We start from the raw sequence: 27983 nt of genomic DNA on the forward strand, positions 1-27983 counted from the left end.
ATAAATCAAGGATTAACTGGACTACACTGCAAAAATCAAGCTAAGTAAGATCATATTTTGGCTTTATTATTTCACGTAGTCACTGAATAGTTTAGTCTTCCTTCTTAGCCTTACAGTCTTTCACTGAAAAACTGTGATGAGTGGGGATTTATTGTTTACAAGCCACGATTTCTAATAAAGGCATTATTCGACCTCTGGCTTGACATCAGAGACACTTTAATAATCAGGATGGCTCCTATTCAATTATATTTCCCTTCAGCTTGCATGGGGAAATGGAGCACTTATTAAACAAAGTCAAATGTTGACTGTGTGCATCTACGAAAGGAAGAGACGTGATACTTTTGCTTCCTTTACATTTTTAAAATGCAGCTTTCAAAACCATCCATGTCAGCTTGAAAAAAATATACTTGTAGTTACTTGCAAGCAAGCTACCTGTTAGAATTAAAATGCCAGTATTCACATCTGTACTGCAGGATGGATATGGCACTTATATGTCCTGGGAGCTCTCAGAAGCAGTCCTCTGAATCATTTGCCTCATCTACCTTATTATCAAGTGTGTCTTCTTTACTCGAAATCGTGACTGGACGAAGTCGTGGGGCCTTACAAACATTAACAGTCAGCATTCCACATCCACCAGTCAAAGTGTAAGAAAGGTATATATTTTGCTTCTCTAATTCTCTCTGAAATGCACACCTCATATATATCACCAAGTATCTGCTGTTGCAGAGAGGTGTGGGAGAGAAATAGAGCAGGACAGCTCTGTAGGAATCCATGCCCACAGCAGAGAGAGCCCATGTGGTAACTACCTCTTTCCAGATAATTGTCTAGAACTGACATGTTAGCCACCACATCTACTCCTTTGCTCATCTAGGATAAACAGAAGGTTGCATTCACTTACTGTAAGCCGTGGTACAAATGGTACAAAATCATCACTCCGTAGGTCAGGCAGGAAGAGCATGGGCAGCCCTTGGAGGCACTTTATGCCACAGCCTGAGCAGGGCACTGCAGCCCCAGGTTGGAACAAGCGCTCAGCACAGACTCGCAGAGAGCTGCGACTTCACGGAGCTCTCACTTCTCCAGATGAATTCAACATCCTGTTTAGCACTTCATTTTGTATGTAGCCAATTGCTTTTTCACTAGGTAAATAATCTCTGTTCAGTGTGACATAGACATAAATAAGTGTACACATACACACATGTGCATGCACACACACAGACATCAGTCATTTAAAGCCGTGTGGGTGTCTTCTTTCATATTTCTACCTTGTGGCCTGAGTATGCCAGGAAATGTAAAAAGCAGTCAAAAAGTTAAGGGCAGGAGGAGGGAGAAAATAGAAATGTTTTTTTCCACAGAAGACACAGTACGGCTCCTGGCTGAGTGGAACGGACCTGCCAGCTCCCTTTGAGCTCTGCCTCCTCCTCTGCTGCGGTTTCTCAGGGATTTCCATGCCACAAGCGCCAGTCAGGCACTGCTGAATCAGACCCACAGCTGCCAAAGACACTTTCTCTCCATGAATTCAAGCTTTTACCAGTGCTTCTTACAGCTTTTAAACTCACTTGTTGTAGTATCACGCCTCTCTTATTAAGATTTTAATCATGATTTCCATTGGAAAGCCTTACCCTCAAAGAGTTATAAAACTGCCTATATAAAGTTGATTACTGCTGTAATCTAGAATCCAGCTTCTTGGCTCATGGCTGCTTCTTACTTACTTGATCTCTGTTTGCAAAAACTGATGTAAATTGGTTTGGCAAGTTTGCTTAATTCCAGAGATAAACAATTTCTGACTTCAGAGGTGTTTTTTTGTTTTTTTTCAGGCGTGCAGAAAATGATGAAGTGAAATTATCCTTAGGTATCGGCCCAGAGTATTACAGAATTACCCCAGATATCTTTTTTTTCTTTTAACTGTTGACAATTTTTTATCTAGGAACACAGCTAAAGGATGTAATCATTCACTTTGTTTTTAAATGCTGAGTATTTTTGGAATGGTGTGTAGACCTTAAACGAGGAGGCAATCACGGGAGGCTAAACATTTTCCACATACATACCAGCACCTCAGTGCCAACAACTCGTATCACTTCAATGAACTGTGCAGTGTGTGTTGGCATGATTTATGTAGCAATTTTAAAAGAATCTGTAGTGTTTGTTTATTACCACAGTGTGATTGATGGGTTTCTAAGTGCACTGAGACACAATCAGCTGAGCTATTGCGGCGGGTAGTTTGATAATCTGTGAGTTACCACCATTACAACATGTCATTTCAGAGGACTGCCAGAAGACGTTAGGATATCTGTGACCTCCGAGGAACCGTGGTGAGACAAGACCTGCTGCCAACTGTGTCACCATCTGACCATCCCTTCTGTGCAATCACTTGGACTGTGAAAATTTCTGCCCCTCTTCCTTACTCTCCTGCTACCCTTCTCTCTATGTCCAGCAAGAAAATCAACCATCTAGCTAATTACTTCAGGTTCTATTCTCCCCCTCTCCCCTTCTACAAATGGTACTGACATGACTCAAACTTCAGAAAAAGAAAGGCTGATGAAGTGTTGTCTTCTAATGGTCACCTGTTTTGTGACAGTCAAACACATAGACAAAAGCCACCCCTGAATCCTGAAACGCACCCCTCACTGGAAGCCACTGGAGCAACATCAGTCCTTCCTGGAAATAACATCCTGGGTTTAATTTGACTTACAGTACACCATAACTAAAGTCTCACTGGATTCTGGTATTTATTTCCAACACAAGAAAAGTAAGTAAGAAAGAGATTGTATTTATTATTTTATTTATTACAAAAATAAACCATTTAAGAAACAAATGCACATTTTTTTTCCCCTGGCTGTACAAACTACAAAACAGTATGACATTGGTCACTTTAGCATTTACTTCATTGCTTTCACTGAAAGCAAATTCTCTAGACACACCATGCCTATAAAAAGCATTTTATATAGAATTAAGGCTAGCATTCAATTACCATTATTAAGGTCATTTACTTCATTCACTCTAAGAATTAGCAAGCGGTGCCTTAGAAAACCATGGATTTGATGATAAAAATAATGAATAACTGCAAGATATTCCATAAAATAGTCCTGTTCCACCAGACAGATTGCTTTGCCAGTTTGTCAAAGATGTGACTTCATGAACAATTCAAACTTGATTCAACAAAAGTCTTAAGCACAGGCTTAATTGTAAGCATATGCTTAGGCCTATCCCTATTCAGCAATGCATTCAGCACTTGGGTAAGCCCCTGCCTTTCAGGGGAACCATTCAAATGCTTATGTGATTTGCTAGACCTACAAAATGGCTCTTTTAAATTAAAAAAAATTGAACCTTTGTGATAACATTGGAAGCGAAAATGAAAATTAGCTACAGTCTTGCAATTCTAAGCATAATCAATTCTTTCATTTTGACAAACATGTTGCTATTGCATATTCGATAGCTTTAACATGAATGCTGATTGTCTTCAGAAATGTTTGATATTTAGCTTACAAATTCACATGCTTCAGTTACTCTGTTGTGATTGTACGAGCTCAAATAAATATCAACGTAGAAGATACAGACTTCTCATAGAAATAATCAACTTCTGTCCCTGTACACACACGCACAGGTCAGAAAAGTCACACTAACCTTGGTTAGAAAAGTTAGAGCTGCCAGTTGATTTATAACCAAAATTACATCCCAACAGTGTATCGTATTTTGTATTTTGCTTCGTTTTAAAATCACATTTTCAAAATGTTGTCTTATTGCACATTCATCCTGGTCATGCAGGTTACTTCTTAAAAGTTTTGTTTAGCACTCTATAGATTAGAATGAGTAATAGTGCAATTATCTCTTCGGACACAGCTATCCTATACATAACAACTGCCTATATTTATAGACAAACAGCTCTGGTCACTCACACGTCAGACTGAGCCACTTCAGCTGTCAGTCTGTCACTTTCACATATGTTATCTTGTCAGGATCAGGCACGATATGATTTGAAGCCGCCTTGAAGAAGACAAGCTGCCGACCTGCACAGAGTAGGAAAGGGAGGAGAAAGGGAGGAGAAAGGGAAGAAAGGTAATTAGAAATGATGAGCAAAAGGTTGCCTGCTTTACAGTAATGACATTTTGTATTCACTATCAACCAATGCATTCTTCGGGCAATTCAACCTGAAGTCTTTCTTAACTTTAACTGTAAGCTGTAATGCTTTCATTTGAAGTTGTATTAAATCTTCCCTGCTTTCTATACATTTACACAATTATGGTCAAGACACAGCTGAATACAGTTGACAAGGTAAATGAGGGAGAGGTCTGAAGGTTTAATATAAATGTAACATAATTTTTTAAAAGGGAAGGCTTCAAGTCTCTCCCACTGATATAAATGAACCTGCTTCAATGAAGGAAAGTCATTTGACTACACAGGACAGGTATCAGCTTTGCATGCTTGAATCTTTGTAACACTGATCAGCACAGTATACATCAAACGTAACCTTCACTACAACAGCTCTTGCTGATCACTTTGTAGCTCTGGGCTTTATAAATGCTGGGGCAACACTTTTATTCTTTATACCATAAATAAATAAACAATCCAACAAGTGATAACCCCCTGGGCAACGTAAGGCACCAAATTCAGCTGAATTCAGTCAGGTTTCATTCACCACTAAATGTGGGTGCTGCAGGACAGGTCTTGTACTTTCACATCTGTGTCTCCAGATAAGTTTCTGCCCTCCCATGGACTCAGCAACTGCCTCTCTTTGAAGCAGAGGCTGCAGAAATTCTCCAGCAATACTGAACTTCCGTCTTTGCTCTCTAAAATTCAGAACACCGAGTGCTCTTTACTCCCAGTGTGCCTCTCTAGGGGGCTCCCATAACACTATTTTCTATAAAAGTATCACATGACAAACGGGATGTTTCAACTCCTGACCAAATTTTCAAGCTGCAGACTGCAGGGATTCAAGCGCTCACACATCAGGGACAGCACAGCAAAGTGCTATTTCATGTAATACTTGAAATATGGCTGCTTCATTTTGTTCACTGTTAATTCTATAATCTGAGACAGTGGCTGCTTCCTGTAAACTTCCTAGGAACTCCCATAGCCCATTAGAATTATTTTTTTTAGCATGTTAGTTAACTTCAACAGTCTGATATTCTCATATGATGAGCAAGCAGTCACTTGCTTAATCACAGGCAAATTTAATATAAACTAACTTTTCCTCGTTCCATGGAGGTCTCTGCTTATATCTCTTATAAGCACAAGAAATACAGACAGCTGTAGCATTATACTACCAGAAACACCCTGGCATGTCTGAAGATGCTCCTCGTTTGTGATACTTTCAGAGCTGGAGGTCTGCACCAAGAAACAGGCACATATGTAAGCCTGGTTTGTGCGTATTTATTTTGCTCTGCTAAGCAAAACCAAAGCATCCACTTGCACACAGGGTAAATTTTGACGTTAAGGCATGCTGTGATCACAGTTGTACAGACAGAAAGTTTAGCCTCAGAGCCTAAATAATTGCCGTGCTGAAGTCTGTGGTAGAGCAAGGCCTTAAATCAGCTTTCCCAAGGGTTAGCTTGCATCAGCCACCGTTCCTCTCAAAGACAGGAGCAGAGGAGACAAGCTGTCCTTTGCTGAAATTGGCAATCCCAAGCAAGAAAATAGCCATGCGTGAGGGGGGAAGAACACATAGCAGTCTCAGGTTGGGAATGTCCACAGGACACACACATCAGAACCAGTCACTACAGGAGGAAAACCTCACATTGAACTTCGGTGGGGCCTTATCTCATGGAATGGAGACAAAAGAAGACCAACCAGTATAGTTCACTCCACACTAAATGCATGATCATGTCTGTTTTAGCAGACACTTGCAACGTTTTTATTTCTCAGCATGCTGTGGAGTTCCTCAGAATCACTGTCAGCCTGCTTGAGCAGCCAGGAGCAACGCTCCACTGATGTTAATCAGCACAGACCACTTGCCTGCAGGGGAACCACACTGAGACTGCCAGGCCCGCAAACCTCTGGGGAACTGTATTTATCTTTTCAAGAGGCATATTCTGGTAAAGAAAATGAGCTGTGGTAGCAAATGTTTTTTTCCCTTAGAAAAAAAAATTTCCCAGATGAAATGCATCTGGCCATCCACTTCTAACTGGTTGAAACCCTCTCTCCTCACCGTCCTTCAGCCAAGCCCTGCTGGCAGAAGCACACCAGCAGCAAAACATTCCTCACATCAGACAGAAAGTCCCAGCTAGATGCATGGAAGAACCTGTCTGGTTTCATGTCAAACTGCAGCAACCACATGGCTTGGAAAGTTGCATGAAAATCCACATGTTGGACCACAGCCTGCACATCTAACCATGGAAACTGGTGTCAGACTTCTCTTGCCACCTCTGCAAATGTTTTGTCTAAAACGAAACGTTGCTGTCCCCTTCAGCAGCACCCACGACCTACCTGTCCAAGTCGTCTGGTTGGTCAGGACAAAAGCTTTGCACTGGGAGTAGCTGTCGCAAATCTCGATGGCTTCATTAACGTCAAACACAGAGAGGAGGCAGCCCTTGTGATGGTAAGATGGCCAGCATCTGTAGTTCTCATCAGGAATAAAGGCTTCAGGCACCCGCCGGTACTCTGCAAATAACCACAGCAAAACAATTGTTTTGAAAGGTCTGGCAAACTGCTTGTTGTTAGCAGGCAAGGTTTATTTCAACGGATTAGGAGAGGAATATATGGAAAACAAAAAAAAAAAAAAAAAAGGTGACTGTACCAGTCCTGTTTCACTCCCAAAGGTGTTTATAGCTCTGCACCTTACTTTCCTGTTCCTTCCTTCCTTTCTCCTCACCCTTTTTCTTCCAGAAAGCGCCTGTAAATAAACAAGTCCATGTACAAAATACTTTCCCCCTCCCCATTGTGCAGGCAAGGCTTTGGATTTACTGGGATTTTAGGGGAAGAACGTTCTACTGAACCAACATCTCCACTCAAATGACCCGGCTGACTGTCCCACTTCCCAGGGAGCATGGCTGCCGGGGAAGCCCACCAGGAGCTCCAGCCCTCCCTCACTCTCCCAGTGGCACACCATTTTCCTCCAGCCCCTATAAAGGGAGAAGAAAAGACAGCCTTTTAATTAAGGAAACTTCTTTGTTTTGCTCACTCAGATGAGCACAAAAGGGGAGTTGCTCGTTGGGCCTCAAGGAGGAGGAGGAAAAAAAAGCATAAGGAAGCCCAACGGCTGCCCTGGGCTCCACACTGCCCAGTGTGCTGCTCGTCCCCTTGGCTGCCGTTCAGTCTCCCTTGCCTTTATGAGCTCCCCTTGTTCTCTGTTCACAGCTCCTCTTGCTTTCCCAGCCACTTATGGGAGTTTTGCTAATGAATGCGCCAGCAAATTAAACTAATCATTTATAAACATCTCTGTTTAGCTTCCAGACACACAAACAGATGGTTCCTCTCCTGTCGCTTCCCCTCCCACATCCTATTCAAAAAATAAATACATTCTATATTTCTTCTAATTGTATCTATTATGGAAACCAGAGCTGCCTGTCCTGACACACAGCCTATTCTTAAGTCACTCTGGTTCAGGCATTTTCTTCCTGACATGGCAGATTCAGCCCACCACTATTACAGACAGCATATTTTACAAACATCGCCAAGCCAGCAGACACACTTGCCTCTAGTCTAAACTGCCAGTATTTCAATCAGGAAAAGAATTGCACACCCAAGCGCTCATTCACACCGCATAGTCTGAAACAGCAGGAAACAAATGCAGTAAATACACACTCTTTTTTAAGCCTGTCTCATTAAAATTACTGCAAGCTCACAAACAGGAAGAAACATCAGAGCTGATCATGTCCCACTTACATCAAAGGCAAAAATCCCTTATGTTAATTTAGGAAATGCAGACTATCACTCATGAAGAAGAGTAAAAGACTAAGAATGAAAAAATTAGTTTCACATTAGAAACATTCATTTCACCACCAAATATATGTATACGCTCTTTCTGAAGAGGTCGTAGCTTAAATCAAACTGCTACTGAGTGGATAGGTAAAATCTTTTTTTTTTCTCTCTGTGAGAACATAATTGCATCTAAGTGAGTAATATCCCCTTATCTCTGTACAGTAGCTCTTGAATATTGATCAGCGCCTGGCAGCCCAGGCAAGGAAAATGATGCATGCAAGTGAGATGTAAAAACATGGAGCCTGGTGAATCATTTGGGCAGTTTGGAAATGTGAATTGACAGAGGTGGGCCAGCAACAGCAGTGATGGTCAAAGTGGGGTCCTGGCTCATGGGGCAGGAGGGGATGCAGCTTTCAAGCTGGTACTTAGGGTGCGGTACCTGAGCGGCCAAGGGGGATACAGCATGATCCCCAGGGAACTGGGACAGGCAAGGGCATGGGGTCATTCCAAACCAGCCAGGTGCTCCTGCCATGTTGGGAAACCAGCACAGGATTTCCTCAGAGATAAAGAATAGAAAAAATCTGAAACTCACTGCAATGCCAACCAAGCACTGGTCTGAGGAAACTGGAATTTTATCCAAAAATCACTTCATCTTGAGTAGGGCAAGGTAGCTGCCTTCACTCTTTGAACAGCAAAGGCAAACATTCTTGGAATCCCTTGTTTACACAGTCACAAATTAGGGAGCTGATCCTGAGCCTGAATTTGCATGAGTTGAGAAGAATTACACTCTTCTCAAAAGGAGTCACTGGAAGGGCCCTCCTGATGGATGCTCCCGGCCATGATTGGAGCCTCCTGCTGCTCCTTGCTCCCTATCAGCCTCAGCCAGCAGGAAAGAAACCTCACTGCAACCAGTTCCTCATTCACACCCAGATGCAAGTCAGAGAAATGCTCATAAGCAGGAGAGACTAAAATGCATAAGGAACCCAAACATCGGTACTCCTTGCTTCAGTTTAAAGGGCTGGTTCCTCTCAGATAAAACCTGCTTAATAAACTGCAAACAGAACAAAGCTTTCCTGGGCTATCACAGCACAATGCCTTCCACATCCAAACCATTTCAGCCCTTCATTTCTCATTTTCAAAATTCAGTAGAGCCTTTGTGATGTGCCCTGCAATACATATCAACACAAAAATGCCACAGCATTTGTCTTGTGTTATGGACACAAGGCAAGTCTATCAAACCCAGCAATGGTTTTTCCACACCTTTAAATGATCATCCTGGTCACCCCAGCACAGTTACTTGCTCAATTTAGAAATTCTCCACCGGGTTAGGGGCAGCTCTAGCTCAGATGTTTGTCCTGCCAAGACCTGAAACTTGCTTAAATGGAGTCCGTGGAATTTGAAGGCTCACAGCAGTAAATCACATCATAAAAAGGTCAAAGTTCTGGTCGATTTCCAGACTGATGGTGTTTAAAACCAATAAATACTTGCCTAATACTATAAATGCAGCCATAAATTTACACTTTTGCGTACATATACATAGTTTGACATAGAGTATATGAAGTCTATCAAGGCAATGGCAAGGAATAGATACGAGATTTTCAAGGCGCTCCTACCACTACTGCAGCGGAAAAAGAAGCCTTCTTCTCATCTACTAATGTTGTGAGGGCTGTAGCAAATAAATATAATGCAGTAAGCTTGATCTTGATGTCACTTACAGCAGACTTATTCCAGCTTAACACGCGGGAGCTGATTCGCTGCTCACAGCTACACAAATAAATCTTACCAGGAAACATTTTTCCTGCCATGTAAATATTTTGAAATTTCAGAATATCTTGCTACGCTGAGTCTGGGCAGCTCTCAAAAGTTTTGTTTTGCAACGCTTTTAATAGTTTTAAAATCTTTTTAGAAGTTGTTTTAAAAAACTTTCAGAAGTTTGTTCCGGATGATCAAAACATGCTGTTTTAATGTGTTCAAAATCTTCTGAAGATTTTCTTACAGCAATAGCCAGTCCTTACAACAAGTGATTTTCAAAGCACATGCCTTGTATGCATTTCAACAAACTGCAACCTCGCTGACCAGCGCAAGAGCTCTAAAAGAAAGCCAGCACTTTAAAATCTCATTCTAAAATCTTGCCACCAAAAATCACCTGTGCTGTCCCATAGCCAACTATAATCGATAAACATACTCATTTTCACTATACTAGACTGAGTCATATAAAAAACTCCACAAGTATACTGTAAACTATGTGAAACAGCCTGTGGTTTCCCCCCTTTAGGTTGTTTGAGTCACCCAAAATCTGACTTTAATCAGTCCTAATGACCGTTTATTTCAGCCACAGCAGCCAGATTGCACTTTTACAACCAGCTACAGCTACCCGTTGGAAACGTGCCCAGTTTTGTAGTTATCACCTGCCAGTACAGAGCGGGTCAATGACACCAATGCAGTAATGTTCATCCTTGAAAAGAAATCACATTACTCCTTTTCCTCCTTCCCCTGTTCCTCTTCTATGGAAAGAAAAGGAAAAAAAAAAAAGAAAAAAAAGAAAAAAAAGAAAAAAAAGCACTCTCTCAGCCAAATCTGGATTTCCTTTTAATTGCTTTGCTTACCAAGTAAGCAGAAAGAGCCTCATCTTGCCAATCATCTCAGTAAACGCAGTACTGAGTGGTATTTTGCTATACAGTCCTGCTGATTCCCAGGGAGATTAAGAAGCACAGAATTCAATTTTAAATAAGTAATAACATACTTATGCTTATTAGCACATTTCATTTTCTGTTTAAAATTTCCTTATGTCTCAATATCTCACATTTAAAGGTTCTTCCAACAAGAAGCCTTATGCATAGTGTGCTAAGGAAAGCCATTTTTGGTGCATCAGAGAAAACAACTTGCTAGGTATATCTTCTGTATCTCTGCTTTTAATTTTTTCTGACAAACCCCACTGTTTGAAAGGACAGGAATGGCTGCCAGAACGTGGATTTGCTGCAAGACCAGGAGACAGCACCACTTCTCTGGGGTGTGCACTTTTGTCCTTTGGCTGATTCACGCACAAAGGGCTGCAAGCAAATCCTACCTCTTTCCACACGCTATTGTGCTCACAACAGAGCTGTATTTAAACTGGCAAGCCTGCTGTCCCCGCAGCACAAATAAACATGGAGAACGATAGATTCAGTGATATTTTATTCTCATTAACATCACACAGCAGGACAGGGTACTGGGGCTCAAAGATAAGTACTGGGCTGCCCATGAAATAGCAAAGGCAGCACTGAGTAGACTCTGCCTGCACACCTTTACCTCTCAGCCCACCACAAAGCATCTTTCACATCCCTGGGAACAAAAGGCAAAATGCACAAGTGTGAGATAAAGCAAGAATCCAGGCTGCAAGGACTGTGGCTCATTCCCAGCTGGGCCTGCAAGTGCCTTCACCAGAACCCTTCCTATCTGGGCATTTTGGCCTGCAGTAAGACAGGCAAACGGCCTCCAACTGTATCACAGCGACCTTGCAAAAGTTCCCCTCACACATGCACATGTGTGCAAACACACACACCCTACTCGACTCCAATAATTCTTGGATAGATTTACAATTTCCTAAGCAGGTTGCTATAGTGAGCCTGCAGAATATTTTTTCAAAACACTGTTGTACTGTAAATGTTTACATACAGCATAACCCTGCCAAATTGTCTTAAGACAAAGGAAAACACAAAGTGTCTTTGCTTAATGTCCAGCCTTCCAGCCTTTTTTTAGCGTTGTGACCATACTTTCAACTAACAACAGAAGTTTATTACACCTTTCTGTGGGCTTGCACACCCTTAGGCCTAATAATGGGTCATCTATTAGCTTTAATGAATAACAAAGCTATCGGATTTACTAGTGTTAGCTGATTTCATGCATTTCTGAGTAAATTCTGAGCTAACTGAAAGGCTGAGGCTTAGCTTGACATCCAGGCGCTCAGTTGCTACAAATCAACATCACTCGATTGAAATAATACAAATTTTGATACTGAGGCAGGATGTCACTGATGAGCGTCAGCAGATTTCTTATTTCTTAATCTTGATAATAGCTTTAGATGACATATGCCAGAGGAAATGCATGGTTTCTGGATTAATTCATTCTTCTGGATTCCAGCAAAAGAGACCAACAGTCCACAGAATATAAAATATTTGCTCAGTGTTGTTTTAAACACTGCAATGTTCCTGTAACAACATTAACAGTAGTGTGATTTATGATTACAGAACACATATGAAGCTATTGAATGTCTCCTGCACCTCCACTCTGTTTCTTAGATACTAAAGCAAAGTCCAGAGCACAATATAATTTATTGCACTATAAAATGTTTTACAACTGAAGCACAGTGAAAGCTTAATATCCACGACCTTCTGTAATATGACCATGTCATCTTGTTAAACTTTCTTTATGGGAACACTAGAGCTGACAGGAGCTTTCCTCATGTCACTTCCCTGCCGATTATCAATATCACCTTTCTCACTTCACGTTGTTCATAGGAGGAGGGCTTCCTTTCAAAAACATAGGTTCAGATAGATAACAGACTGCTTTCTAAAAGTTTACGTTTTAGTTACAGCCTTAGATCATTTGCCCAAGATCATGATCTTCTCTTTCCTACTAAGAATTTACAATGCTCTATCCAAGACAATGGATAATTCAAAACATTTAGACCTAAAACAAATTCTGAAGCACCATTACTTAAATCTTCAATGTTTTCTTTTTCGAACAAAACAAAATCTTGCAATTATTGGATTTGAACTCTCCTCTAAGGTTTCAGTAAAGATCATCTACCAGGAAAAGGCCTTCCTTTGTCAAAACTCTTCATTGCCAGAGAGACTGAGACAGTATTTTTTGTCATTTTATCTACTTGGAAGAGTGAAAACCTTCAGAGCCAGTCACTCTGAGATGTTCATTGTCCAAAACAAAACTGATGTGAACTTCTGTCTGCAAGGCCTGGCACACTGGTGTACAAAGATAAGCTTTGATTAACTTCAGTCTGGCCCCAGAACCAAACCACAATCTAGTTTTATCTTAAGCTGACACTGGATTGGAAGACACACTCCCTGAACTTTCATTGTGCTACAGAGCAAGATAAAAAAAGGTTTAAAAAAATCCTATAATCTCACCTAAATAGTTTGCTTTGATTTCAGAGAGTAATGAAGGGTCCTCCTAACTCCCGAACAAAGCTAAAGCATGACCTCAGCTGACAGCAGGGGAAACAATCATGGCTGTTCCTTTCATACTCCCCTTCTACTGCCAAGAAAACATTTGACCTGTTCAGCTGCTCAGCCTTGGTTTTGCTGGTCAAGAAGCTAGCTCAGTTGGGAATGTCTTCCAGCAGCAAGAGGATGACCACTCAGACACTAGTTCTTTCCAGTATTACTGCACGACAGAAGAATTTCTCATTTATTGAATAATCTATGGATTGAGAATATTAATTGAATGAACTGCTATGAATTCTAGCATGGTATTACAAGTCCAATATTAGTGGAGGATAGAATGCGCTTTGGATAAAAGTGATAGAAATAAGCAGGTAGGGAGGGGTATTTTACCCTCATAATATGACTTCACGCTTTTCTGGCAAGCAAAAGGAGCCTTAAAATAGAAATAAATTACAGCTCTTTTTCTGTTTGGTTAAAGTAGCCTTAGAACAAACAAGAAACAGGCCTGCACATCTTAAAGACATGGCAGCTAAGTCTGAAAACATATCTCATCTAAATGTAATTTCCATCACGATATCTGATTTCTCAGGCTTGCCATTGGTTGAGATCTTTTTCATGTCAGGGAATTCAGTATTACTCTCCTAATCTTTAATTTAGTACCCTTTTAGATTGGTCAAATACAATACACATACGTCTACCAATTTTCAACATCTTTGCTCAAGCTGCAAAGCAGCTCTCTCAAGTCCATGAGCAGCATCCTAAAAGTAAAATGGGTTTCTTCCATCAAAGGGTATTACTAGCTATGAAAAAGGACAGATTCTGTGTTATATTATCCAGAACTCTATGGAATTAAACTGACACAAAAATGTGTAATTACTACAGGAGCCAAATATACATGGAGCACTGCTCCATATTAGTAGAAACTTGCACTGTCACATTTACTACTACTGTCCTAAGCTTTCTTCCCTGAGATGCTTTATAAACATGACAGACCTCTAAAATTCAAAGCTTCATATTGTCCTGATATGGCAGTTAAACCTGGAATCAACCAGCATCACAGAAAAACTCCAGCCCTCCTGGCACTTCTTCAACAAAGGACGTGTTTGTACTATCGATTGTACTGCTGAAAATAATTTTGCTGTGTTGACAGGCATCACTCAGCACAGACTGCGATGAAAAGCTGAAAATTAGAAAGTTAAATGAACACCTGCAACAATTTTCCTGCCAATTTTACAACAAAATAAATATTGAATTATTCTGATAAGTGGGTCAAATTCATCCCTGGTGTCATGGCCCTCTGAGGTTAACAGCACTATGACAGGATTGAATTTGGCTCCTGTGTCTCTCTCTCAGAGAAAATGCTTCACTGAACTTTTAAAACCCTCTGTGCCATCATTCATCTTCATTTAGAACCCATCTTTTCTTTTTTACTGTGCTTTTTTGCAGCAAAACTGTAATTTTCCTATCAACTTGCAGTCAATTATGCTGACAGTTTGACATGAACATTGTACATACACAAAAATAATTTGTAAAACAGCTTTTTCAATTGTTAGGCTTAACAGGAATTTCCATCATACATAATCTTCTTTGACATGCACAATTCCACAACCCGGAAGAATATGCATCCTTCCACATCACAGTTGCTTCAATAGCATTTTACAAGTCTGCAGTGATGCAGAGATCTCACAGAAAACAGAAAGATGCTATATGCAGCCTCATTTTGATGTTGCCATTTTTTCCCTTTTTCTTTTTTTTTTTTTTTTTGACTGCTAATAACACTTCTTTTTAGAAGTGTTTAGAAGACAAGTTTTGTCTTGCCGTCTTGGTTAAGTTGTGAGAAACTTTTGTCTGACCAACCTAGTGGCCTTCTATGGTGGTGTAATTTCATCAGTGGACAAGGGAAGAGTCACTGACATCATCTATCTGGACTTCAGTAAGGCCTTTGACATGATCCTCCACAACATCCTCCTATCCAAATTGAAAAGAGATAGAATTGATAGGTGGACATGTAAGAAAGCATCCAGAGGAGGGGTCACAACATTGATCCAAGGAATTGAACTCTTCCCCTACAAAGACAGTCTGAGAACTGGGGTGAAGGCTCCAGGGAGACCTAATAGCAGCCTTTCAGTCTCTAAAAGGGGCTGTAAGAAAGGAGACAGACTCTTTAGCAGGGTCTGTTCTGACTGGACAATGGGAAATGGTTTCAAACTAAAAGAGAGGAGAATTACATTGGAAATAGAAAAAAAAAAATTACAGTAGGGAAACACTAGCACAGGTTGGCTACAGAGGTGGTAGATGCCCTGATCCTAGAGACACTCATGGTCAGGCTCGGGGGGGCTCTGAGCAACCTGACGAAGCTGTAGGTGTCCATGTTCAATGCATAGGAGCTGGACTATGTAACCTTTTAAAGGTCACTTCCAACTCCAACGATTCTATGATTCTCTGAAACTCCTATGAACCTCAGAAAATCCTCAGAGAGTTAGGGTATCTTTATGGGATTTCCATATCAGTCTTGGTGTCTGGGCAAGTTCTAATGCTCCAACAGCAACGAAGTGTGTGTATGTGATTAAACACATTTTCCACAGACCCTCTAGGAGAGCCAGGCTATGCTGGGCTTCCTTTTACCACTGAAGCCTGCTCATCTCTTTACAAGTCCAACCACTACATTCAGCTGCAGAAGGTGGCCAGGAAGCAAAAAGTAGACAACTGATTATTGTATGCATGACTTCAACAGCTTGGTCTCTGTTTTGTAGACACTTCCTCTTCCAAACCTCAAGAACCAGCCAAATCAGAATCTTTAATCTTACGGTTCGAGAAAGAATACTTTACCAGATTTTGATATCCGGGTAGTGTTCTGCAGGTACTCTCCACTCTTATACAGATTCAAAACTCTTTCTAGTTGAGCAGCTGTTTCATCTATCCCCCAATGAAGCTCTCCTTTAAAAGCATAGAAAAAGCATGATTCAGATGAGAAGCAACCTTCACAGAACTAAAGAAAGGCAGCATTCAAAGAGAGGCTGCTCCATGACAGTGCTGTGATGTGGACACAGGGTCCATCAGCTACTACAAAATGACCATGAATCATATTTCTTATCGGATGTGAGCAAGGCATGTCAAATGCTGACTCATCCACTTGGGAAGCCCAGGCCCATGAGCAGAAAACACTACACTGAGCTCCCCAGATGGGATGAACATCAGCCAATGCAGGGAACTCTAAAGAATTTGCTTGTTAGTAGGCTGGCATCATTCAGTTCCCAATGGAACACAATATAGCGCAAGACACAAAGACCCTAGACCTAGGTCCAAAAGCTCTCAAAAGAGAACTGTGGTGCACACAGCTGCTCCTGTCCCAGAGGCACTACCTTGGCCATTAGTAAAGGCCTATTGTAATTACACTTGCCTCTGGCTACTGAGGTATAAAAGCACCAGCGTTACCACTGGCAACAGGCAAGTAAGCATCCTATTGGTAGTTACAGATCCCCCTGCTAAAGGCACGGACTCTCCAGGCACCACAAGGAGCTCTGCAACAAGGACCACACTCTACAGGAGGCAGCACAACCTCTTGCCATGATGTTTTTCTCTAGATTGCTCCTTGGGATAAACATAGAAACTGCATTCATGCAATTCACCACTGTGCAGACATGTCAGGAAGAAGCACAGACCTCTGTCAAGCATAGTTAATATCTCGCAGTGGGATTTATCAGGTATACAGGGCCCTTTCTACCCTTTCTGTACAGGGTGAAATTTATCCTGAGTAGAAAAACAATCCAGTTTCCTTGCAGCAAATACGAAAGCAGCATCCCCTCATGTGATAGTCACACCAAAAAAAGAAAAGCCTGGCATTACCACATCCAGTGTGATTACCTGTGGCGTTGACTATCTTATCCAGTAATGGTCTCAGTGAGGGCGGCGCGCTGTGTGGCAGAAGGTATGTGAAAAAAAACCTGGAAAGGAAAAGTAATCCATGTTGAAAAATAAAAGAAACTACAAACATAGGATAACTACGGAATAACATAAGGAATGAAATTCCTATTGCTTGTAAGCCACTGACCTATTCAGGAAATAAAATCGTATTCTTCAGTCAAATATAGCTGTGCTTATTCACATAGCTGCCTGGCAGAACTAGACCACACTGCTATATACAAGGCTGCCTTGTAACTATGTGTAAATGTTCCGTTAATACAGAAATGTGCTGTGAAGCCCCACAGAATGCAACTCTTAGCAAAGCTGTCTGTCGTTGACAAACTGCGAGGATGCCATCAACTTCAGAAGTCTCAGGGGCTTTTCAAGGCTTGAAGTGCATAAATCTGATTTCTGCTCATTTCATAGAACTGGCTGTTACTTTATTTTCTACAGTTTTTCCAGACTTTAAAATTAACAGGGAGAAGAATAACTTCTTCTATTGTTTAAACAACCCCACAATTTAGAACATCTTTTCTGTTCTCATCACTTATCTAAAATCAAGATGCATTCATGTGGATTGCCATGTTTGGATGTATCCTCTTCATTTCATCATTTTTAATCACAAAAGAGAGAAGATATGCCTTTATTCAACATCATTTGAAGTATACTGAATTTCACATTGTTCCTTTAAATTTCTATTTCTCTTCCAATATTACTAAACACTGTAAACTCAGTGTCATAGCAACCTAAGATAGAGATGGACAGTTCAGGATCTGACAACATAAACAGAGCTATCGGGAATAAATATTAGGTAATGAGCAGAACAGTAACACAATTGGGAAATTGCCCTGCTTTACATCTAACCTGCAAAGCAAAGTAAACGTTTTTTCATATACAGAGACCACATTGTCAAACAAAAACCTACAGTGAGTCATACTCAGGAGCAAGACTAGCAGATGTCTTATATAAGCACAAATTAAAAAATTGAGTTACTGATAGCAAAAATTGATCACAGACACAGGTATTATTGAATTGACATATTCCACTTACACAACGAATATTTCCTTGAGATTTTAACTCCCTTCTAATCCCTTACAAAAATAATATTTATGATTTTCACAAGCGGGATTATCTCCAGGTAGGTTTTTCTAGCCGTGGCCATGAAACATCCAATGAAAACAGACACAAAAATCTAAAGAGCGGAATAACATTTGTATTGAGTAATTTATCTGGTAAATTTTACTTCATTTTTTCTGCTCAGAAAATAACCATAAGCAGAATCCAACTGATTGCGAATAGCTCTTTGCAAAAACTCAGTAGCTGCCATTTACTTTCCTATATGCATAACAGATGCAAGTCGCAGAGCTTATAGTTCTTCCATGGCTATATGAATACCTAACTTGTCCTAAAGCAAACACCCACATGTGAAATTCTGAAATGTACAGACACTGGTGAACTATCTGATCTTAACTGCCAGTGATGGAGAATTCACCCATTGGTCAATAGTTCAAAGTATTAAATAGCTTTACATTTAAAACTATTCAATGCTTCTAAAATAAGTCCTTCAAACATTCGGGAGAAAATCCACAGAGATGGATTTATGGTAGAAGATAACAATCTGAAAACTAACACAGGACCAGGACAAATCATAGAATGGCTTGGATTGGAAGGAATCTCAAGGGCAGGGCCACCAACGTCTATATCTAATACTAGAGCAGGCTGCCCTGGGCCCTATCCAATCTGGACTTGAACATCTCCAGGGACGGGGCATCCACAACTTCTCTGGGCAGCCTGTTCCATCACCTCACCACTCTCTCTGTAAAGAATTTCCCCCTGATATCCAACCTAAATCTTCCTACTGTGAGCTTAAAATCTTGCATAGTAGACTTTTTTTTTTCCAAAATGCTTTTCCTCCTTTAATTATTTACCTCATAAAGAAACCAAGCAGATAGGCTAATTGTGTTTGCAAGGTTGGGGCGTACTATACTTCGAAATTTCAAGAGGTTTATGCATTGTTTGTCATTCCACTGTTTTTGACTAATACCTAACAACAGCACAAGAAACCCCTTTGCTGTGCACTGACAGACACTGCTTTTAATCTCTAATTCAACAACAAGAGTGTGAAAATAGGAAATTAAGTAATGTACGCTTAATGAACTGAACATTTTGCCTTCTAAGACAAGTGCGTAGAGTTTGTTGCCATGTCCATCATGCATGGTTGCAGCCTCCCGCAGCATCAGTCTGCTGTTAAATGAAGAACAGTTGTCTCTATCACATGAAGCAAAACTGGGGGCTGAAATCACAGGGATACAGTGCGTGTTACACACCAGTGTGCAGTTCAGAGGAAGTATTGTAATAAAAATGACTGCTTCCTTCAGTGAGACCAGCAACCTGTCCCAAGCCCCATGTACCACAGACACATCTTCATTTAAGCCTGAGGTGAATGGATGCCTATTAAATGTTTCTCAGCTAGACCAGCAAAATGGTCTTATGTTAAAGCTAGCTACCTAACAAGATCTTTAAGCCAAGCAAACAGAAACAGAAAATTTTGCAGGACACGCTAAAATCTATGCTGCACAACTGCAGATGGCTGTCATGTGGCACAGCCCATTTCAGTGTGGTCAGTTAATGCAACACACATGCTGGTGAGCACCCCAGGACCAAAGCAGACAACACTCCCTGGAGAAGCTCTCCTCACTGTGGTCTGGCAAGGAGTGAATGGCATGATATTTGAAAGGGAAGTCTAAGAAATGAGCACATCATTATGGTATTGCTTTGAGCTCCTCCACCCTCATATCTGGACAGGAAGATGGATGCTTCAGCCGGTGGCTTCCCTCCACAGCTGACTGTTTCGCCATGAACCTGCCACCTCCACATCCCCACGTCACGGCACCACCACCTCAGCTGGTGGTAAGAAACATGTGGTGACCATTACACCAAAGAAGTGCTGGGAGAACTGCCTCATTACGGAGTTAATGGGACCTCATGTCTGTGAGCGCTGCTGCTGTACGATTATAAAAATCGTTATTTGTGTGAAGAATTCAGTGGAATTAAACCAATGTGAAATTAGACTAAGTGGTGAATCACACTCAAAGCGTGGAAAATATTCCCAGCTACAAATGCTATGTTATGGTATTTTCCTAAATGAAACAATTATTCATAGCTTTTGGATAACAGAACTGAGACAAGATGTACTCATAGGCATGAATAGCTCTAAATGATGCTGCAGGCTTTTTGTTCACTTTTAATTCTCTTTTACCTTACAGAGGACTGATCATGTACCTGTAGGCATTGTAGAGATTCCTCTTTTCATTCATGTTTTGGCACCGTCCCTCAACAGAACAAGGCAGAGTGAAGTTTCGTGCTGGAAACTCCATAAAGCAGTCACTGTTACTGGTGCAAGAGCTTTCCTCAATACTGGCATCATCTAGATCCGTCACTTTCAGCTCCCCATCCACAATCACAAACTGTCGAGGGCGAAAATCCAGCAGTGTCACAGAGCCAAGAGGAGAGTGAGCCAAATAATGCAAAAGCCGAACTAAGCTGAGACATATCTGAAATACAAAAACATGGGTACCTAGCATTATTTTCTCAACACAGACCATAAAAATGAAACCACTTTGGCTGAAGATAGATTCATAAATATATGACTTAATATGGGCATTATAACTTATCCTCAACACCAAATATTGCAACAAAGGTATTTTTCATAGGATTAACATAGTTGATTGTAAAGCCCTTGGAGACTTGAAACAAAAATAAGCTTCTTTACCAGTGCTTTCCCACACTATTCTTGAAGCATGGCTCATTGCTGCTATTCTTACTTTCATAGAAATGAAAAGCCTTAACTTTTAATAACACATTACATACAAGCCTTGACCATGCAGTCTATGTTTCTGCTCTGTACAAACTCCAGGTTAGGAATTTTGGCCCAAGTGCTGTCCTCCTACAGTCAAAGCTCAGACTGCAGACAGCATCTGCACTGCTTCTGTATTGATCATGCCTTTTGACTGCTGTTACAATCATATATATAAGGGTTCCCCTTGTGTTTCTCTTCTCCAGTTGAGAAGGAGTCTGCGTACACAGTGTACCTCCATGTGCCACTTTAAGGTGGGGTGGAAGCTCTGCACAGACACTGTACTTTTCAGTTGCTGGAAACTCCAGAAACTTATTAGACAGCAAACTCAATGAAAGCTGAACTCAGTCCCCTTCCTAAAGCACTGTTTTGAATTAACGCAAAAATAGCATTAATATAAACACAGTTAAATATTGGAATTTTTATCCTATATATTAAACTAATAACAGGTCTTATCCAGTTTAGCAAGGTTTTTTATTGTTTATATATAATTTTGGTTTCTGTTAACATACACTGTTAATGTCACATATATTGAAGTAGTCAAATCAAAATTCGATCTCAGGGCATAAACAATTTGCCCAGGGGAGCACCTAAACACGTACTTCATGAAAAAGCAGAGGCTGAGCATGTCTGGAGCTATACTTCACAGACCACATGTCTGTGCGACATTAGGACTATCCCCCACTTCTATAATCACCTCCTTGCTTGACTGGGCTAGAACGTTTATCCCACTTAAGTGATACCAAAGTTTACACAGTGATGGCTGTCCTGTGAATGAATACAGGCACAGTGACGGGATGCCAGAGCTGACCTTCCTTTCCTCCCTCTGAAAGTGTAACAAATTCCTTCACGCACTATCCTGAAATACATAGTATTAGCCAAAACCAACCTATAATACACTTATCTTCAATTGTCAACAAACCCAGAATTTAGTTTGGATAAAAATACAGGTTGTCATCTGATATCATCTGATACTGCCTTTTCTCGAACCCTAAAGATGCTGCTCCTGCACTGGCAACCTTTCTGAGCCCCTATGGACTGATACCCCACATACCTACTATGAGTCTGGGTTGTGATGCACAACAAAAGCCTGAAGTACAACAGTGAAGGCTTTGCTCTGCATCACACTCTGCTGACTGGAGCAGTGTTGCCCTGGGGAGGAAGCTTGCTTCACAGACCAACACCAAGAAATTATTTGTAAGAACAGCCAAGCCATTTATTTAGACCTTTTCAGGACTGGGTCAGCAAAATATCATAGAATAACTTAGGCTGGAGAAGACCAATAAGAACATTTAGTCCAACCATCAACTCACCACCCCTACACCCACTAACCTGTGACCCTCAGTTGCCACACCTACAGGTTTCTTGAATGTCTTACATATTGATATATGATTTTATTTCCTCTTTCTTCTCTGTGCTAGTTGAGTCCTAGATAATTTCACGCTTGGTAGCTTGTCTAAGACAACTCTCCTTTACCTCCCTTTCTAAATGCTCGCTCAGAAATATCCATACAACAGGAAATTTCCCAGTTTGTTACCCATCATCTAACATATCTCTTGGCAATTGACTGGGTACTCAGATGCCATCACAGTCTGTTGTTGGATGAGATGAGACAAAGACTTGTTTCTACTGTTATGGAGCTGTGACAAGCACCTCTGTTTATTATAGACTATAGACATATTTCTCCCAGGAGAAAGGAGCTGAAGTTGAGCTCCCTCACTGTTCCCAAACACAACTCAGAAGGCAGCATTGCCATAGGACCCTACCTGATAGACATCTTGCACACAGCCACCCAGCCTTGAGAGCACCAACTGTAACAGTATAGATGTAGGCTGTAGCATACCGCAGTCACCAAGCTTAGTCAGGGGCACTTTAATTCTCCCATACAGATGGAGCCATACAGCCCAAAGTGTTTTAGATGAAAACTATTGCTGCCTTGAAATGTCTTGGGGAGTTAACCTCAGTCGACTAGACAGCCCAGTGTACACTGACTGAGACAGCGTTGTCTTGATCAAAGCATTGCTGCAGTCTGGCTTCATTTTGGACAAATTAAGTGCGACCTTCGTGCTCCTGGTAAATTGCCAGTGCAGTGGACAAGCCGCCTTTCAGATTTGTGTACACTGCTTTCACTCCCCCCCCTCGTAAAAGACAAGCAGAACAGGAAGTGGAAGAAAACAATTATGAAATCAACCTAGGATAATGATCAGGATAGAAAAGTAACATCCTTCTATTGTTTAAATTCCAGTTGTGGAGCGGAATGCTCAATGCCAAGAACTCTGAGCTTCGAGCTTTAACAAGTAAGAAACTTTTGCAGATACAATGTAAAAGCATACAAGCCAGCTACAATTAGATAACATTGACAGACAAAACAGCACAGCATATTATAGACTGCAGAAAAGGACCATTAAATTCTGCATCTAAACCAAGATGCAACCACAAGCAAAGCAAGTGCTGAATAAATGCAAATTATACCACTCTGTACATAACTTCAGTTTCACACATCATGTTGTTTTTGTGTTCATCGCTCTCTTGCACGTCCCTTTTAAACAGTTGTTACTTACTCGAAATCTATCTTCCCAGGAAGTCTGTAAAAGCTGAATCATCTCTAAAGGTGAGCCTAGTTCAGTGATGGCTGTCAGTGTGTCTGGGATGTCATTGCTATCTTGGTAACAATAGCCATAGAGCTGAAAAAAATCACAGAGCAGTATCAGTGTAACATATCTTTGCACCCTTTTATGTTTCACAGAGGAAGTGATGCACAGTAGATGTTTCTTACAAAGCATTTAGCTGCCTTGAAGCCCTCCCCAGCAGCTTTTGGATCCCCTCATTTGAGGAACATTCCCTTGAAATCCCCAAAGGAAGCTCCTGAAGCAGCCAGCACAGCCCCTGTGGGTGTCACACCACTCCAGGCAAGTAAAGCGGCCATGCATGATTTCACATCAACAAATGTTTAAGAAAAAAAACTAAAATATCCATAAACATAGAAACAGAACACTATCAGAAAAAAAATTAAAAAAAAAAAAATAATTAAAAAAATTAGCTTAGTCTATGCAAAATCTGGCTAAAGACGACTTGATTTTCTTAAAATGTCCCTAAATATGACTGCTTAAAAGACATAAAAAAATCTTTTAATGACATTTCCATAGAGCTATTATTTGTGCAATGACTGTGCATTTCAGTGAAATACAACTTGAAACGCAATTGAAATACCAGAACTTATCGTTTGCCAGCCAGAAATTGCTTCTTGCTCTACTTGATGGACTTTCATATGCAGTACCATTAAAGAAGGACAAATATTTCAAAATATTATCTGCCAGTAGATTCTTCAATTTAAAAGAATTTAAATGGCAATTTCGGCCATGCTCCAGCTCCTTCTTGCATTCGCTTTCCAAGGACATCTGAGTGATTAATTTCCACTTGCACAAATAACTGCCCAAGAAGAATATTTAAGGGCTGTGGGAAAGAGCCAGCTTGCTTTATATGGAGTGGGATGTCTGACACAGCTACAGGGACAGGCTTTATATGCCACATGCCAAGCCCTGGCAGAGAGGCAGTTAAAGGAGCCTGATAAGGATCTGATTGCAACTTCCCAGCCAGAACAGCATGAACATGAAATAAAATTAAATGTAATCTCTGCCCCCAGTCAAACAAACTTAACAATAGAAGGGTTAGAGGGAGAGGGAAGGGGAAAGAAAAAAAGAAAAAAAGAATAAAAGAAAAAAAGAAAAAAAGAGAGAAAGAGAAAGAGAGAGAGAATGAGAGAGAGAGCTTCAGAAAGTGCTCTGGTTCTATTCATCTCTGCTTTCCCAGAGTAACCTGATGTTTTTCCAAACCCCTTTTTAGCTCTACAGAGCTCAGTGAGTCTGATGAAGCTCTCTCTTATGCTGGGGGACATGGTACAGATCCACAGAAGACAGACTCATCCACTGCAAGGCCACCAGCAAAACCAAGAGCCAGAGGAATGAGAGTGGCCACAGGCAGCTGCTGCCATGAGCAGCTCTGGGTATGGAGCATGCTCCTCCAGCTTGTGACCCTCACAAGCAGAAAAGCAAAGAGCGGGGCGAAGTCAGCAAATACATGGCTTGTTCCGAACAAGGCTGCTAGCTCCGACAGGAGCTGTCAGCATTTCAATGAAAAAAAGCGTTCCAAAAACGCAAGTGAAATAAACAGTTTTTCTTTTTGGTGTAAAGATGGCACTGCATTTCAAAACAACAGCTTAAACACGGAGTTTAATCTAAACAAAAAAAGAGCTAGAAGATTTTATTCTAAGGCGCGCCAAAAAGATCTTGGCACTGATGCACAACTGAGAGCTTGGGATGGGTGTTGATTGGAACAAATGAAATGGGAAAAGCAGACCTTCCTCCTTGCAGCCACGGCAGCAGTAATTTCTTAAGCCAGAGTCATTCGGATGGGACTTGGGTGTCTTGACACCATTTTTGTGCAGATGTTTACAGAAATTAGGAATGCATGTTCAGTGAGCAATCATGGATGGCCACATAAACACACATCTGCTTAAATCTTCTAAACAAAAATAGGAATGAAACTCAATGAAAATATTTAGTGCACTGTCTACCGATGTTCAGAGAAAGCCAAAATTTTCAGCATGGACGGATCGTGAGTTGAAGTCTGCAATTTTTACTGGGTATTTCACTCCCCTCGTGTGAGACGACAGAGAGAAAAACATATGCGAGTGTCAGAATCAAACTTCTGCTCCTTCACTGAGAACTCAGCACTTGTCTGTAGTGCTCACTGTTACTCACTGGGGAAAAATGCCCTCAGGGAAACAAAAAGGAATAGAAACTGGGAAACAACACTGTCACAGTTAAGTGTTGAGTCACAGCAACAAAGAACTCAAACAAGACATCAGACTTTGTTCGACAGTCTCGTGTTTGTAGAAACTATTCCAAGAACTGAAAGAAGGAAGATAACAATTAGACATGAATTTGATTATAAAATGGGATACACGTATATCCGCACACATAAAATACTGATAGATCAGTATTACTACTTATATGCAGATGAAATCAATTACAGTGCCTACTTATATCTATTTTATCTCGATCCATAAGTTGCCATAGTTAAGTTTCAATTTGTTCTCAGAGAACTGGAACTTTTAAGCAGTAATTCTATTTGGGCAATCAATTAGAACCTTGGCAAAAGCCTTTGCTGTCTGAGCATCTGAGTATTCAGGGTACATTTTACTATTCTATTGCCCATCTACTCACTTCAGTCACTGCAGAAGCTGAAATGAGCTTGATACACACTGGGTTCCTTATTCTCAGAAGAATATTTTCTTACACGAGTACTGCTGAATTCATCAACCGCACCAGCGAAACACAGCGCCAAGCAAGTTTGTGTAGGTCTAGCTTAAAAAATATATAATCTAACCTGAGCTCTTTATTGCTTAAGTGAAACCTCTCCAGATGCAGCACTATTACATAATTATATAGAGTTATAAAAGCACAGAATTTTGAGATATAAAGGACTTATTGGGCTGCATTTATGCTTTTCTAAGTGAAGTCATGAAACTAAATGCAAAAATGCACATGTAATTATATGGTCATACTTGTATGCGCAATTATGATGATTACAAACTAGGTATGTCCCAACAGCCAATTAAGCATCTAAAACAGTTACATTCACCCCCCCAATCCTGATAACCAACACCCAGAACGCAGATGCTTACCAAGTACAGAATATATAATGGAAGCAAAATACTCAGAGACAGTAATCTTCGGCCCTTTCATTTAATAACTGGCTTGTTAATACGCATGAAGTTATTACACAAAACATTTTATTTCTTACCCCCTTTTTTTTTTTTTTATTTGGCCTACACATTTTAAGGCCTGCAATGAGACAAACAGGTTTGTATTCCCAGACAGCAAGGTATGAAACAGGCAGTTGGATGCACATAATGAAAAGAAAAAAATAATAACCCAGGGAAAGTAAATTTGGCTGGAAGCAGGAGATGATCCAAAATGCCTCCTCTATGCAAAATCCTGTCAGGCCGGACATCAGCTTCAGCGTCACAGAGCTGCTCTTTGGAAATATTAGGGAATGATGGCTTTCATACTCTTTTGCAGCATGGTTCCAATTAAATGAGTGGAAAGAAATACAACCCACATCTTTTTGATATACCCAGTCACTGCAGTTAAATGCCACCCCAATATATTTTTGTGCAGGATCTAATAGCAAACAGTCACGGCACTGGGATGCCTTGCTTTCTGTTTAGAAAAAAATGGAAGCCAGCTACAAAATGTTTAGCTGTTCTCACATCATGTGTCGTAACTCATTTAGGGCAGCCCTGTTTACTGAATTCTCCCTGTTCTGTTTGGGTTTCCTCACTCATAAAGACTAAGCCCTGTTCTGCTCTGCACTCTCCAACCCCACGGTGGGGCATCCCCCAGCAGCAGCACTGCTCCAAGGAACCATGGCCCACTCTATTCAGAGCCCTACAAGCTACAGGACAGAAGTACCCTCCAGGACAAACCAAGGGGACAGTGAAAGCAGAGGTCAGAGCCTTCACGAGAGATGACAAGCTTGCTGAATAAAAACACAAAATAAAGGAGCTTATTAAGCTGTCATCAGCATGGCAAGGATATGCAAACAGGCCCTCCCACATTAGCTAGGCATCCTTCCTGGGTTTTTGTTTGTTCCTCGGGTTTTCCCCCCAGAAAAATAAACGCTGAGGCAGAGCTACATCTCGTGGACCCAAGGTGCCTACCAGGACAGAATCCAGCAGCCACTGGCCTGCAGAGACCTGGTCCTCCTAGTCAGTAGCTATCCCACCATACTCCAAGATCTGTACTATTTATACAGTTTTACTAAAAACCACAGCATGCTGTGAAGCTTTCCCTACGCCTTCCTGGTTTTCAGCCCTTCATGCTCATGATTTTTATATTTTTTTCCACAGCCACAGAAGGTGGAAATCAATCCCACTATCCCATACTGAACAAGAAATCTTCCCAACTTGGAGTCTTCAGGACAACCCCTTCCTGCAGTCACACAATGATATTACATTAGACTTCATTCTCTCTTTCAAGAAGGGTTTGCCCAAACTTACAAGAGAGAAGGACAATCTAAAAAAAAAAAAAAAATTCATGAAGAGCAACAGCAGCAAATGCTTGCCATGTCCTTTATTTTCCAAAGCACATGGACATAGATTTACCTCGTCAGAACTGGCTGCATCAGTATCAGATTTTACAGTGATT

The 27983-nt window shown here is 40.9% G+C and overlaps 1 protein-coding gene across 1 annotated transcript in view; it reads right to left on the reverse strand.

The window, feature by feature from the left end:
* Positions 1–2702: 2702 nt before the first annotated feature.
* Positions 2703–27983, reverse strand: part of PKDCC (protein kinase domain containing, cytoplasmic) — a 32800-nt gene continuing 7519 nt past the window's right edge. Inside the window, exons 2-7 of the mRNA XM_052700370.1 lie at positions 23334–23456; positions 20199–20470; positions 16878–16957; positions 15843–15950; positions 6421–6594; positions 2703–4004 (exon numbers count right to left, since the gene is read on the reverse strand). Coding sequence (XP_052556330.1) covers positions 3919–4004; positions 6421–6594; positions 15843–15950; positions 16878–16957; positions 20199–20470; positions 23334–23456 — 843 coding nt within the window. The 3' untranslated portion in view covers positions 2703–3918. The remainder of the gene's footprint in view (positions 4005–6420; positions 6595–15842; positions 15951–16877; positions 16958–20198; positions 20471–23333; positions 23457–27983) is intronic.

This window comes from Tympanuchus pallidicinctus, unplaced genomic scaffold, assembly GCF_026119805.1.
Source record: "Tympanuchus pallidicinctus isolate F22 unplaced genomic scaffold, pur_lepc_1.0 scaffold1, whole genome shotgun sequence".
Taxonomy (NCBI): domain Eukaryota; kingdom Metazoa; phylum Chordata; class Aves; order Galliformes; family Phasianidae; genus Tympanuchus; species Tympanuchus pallidicinctus.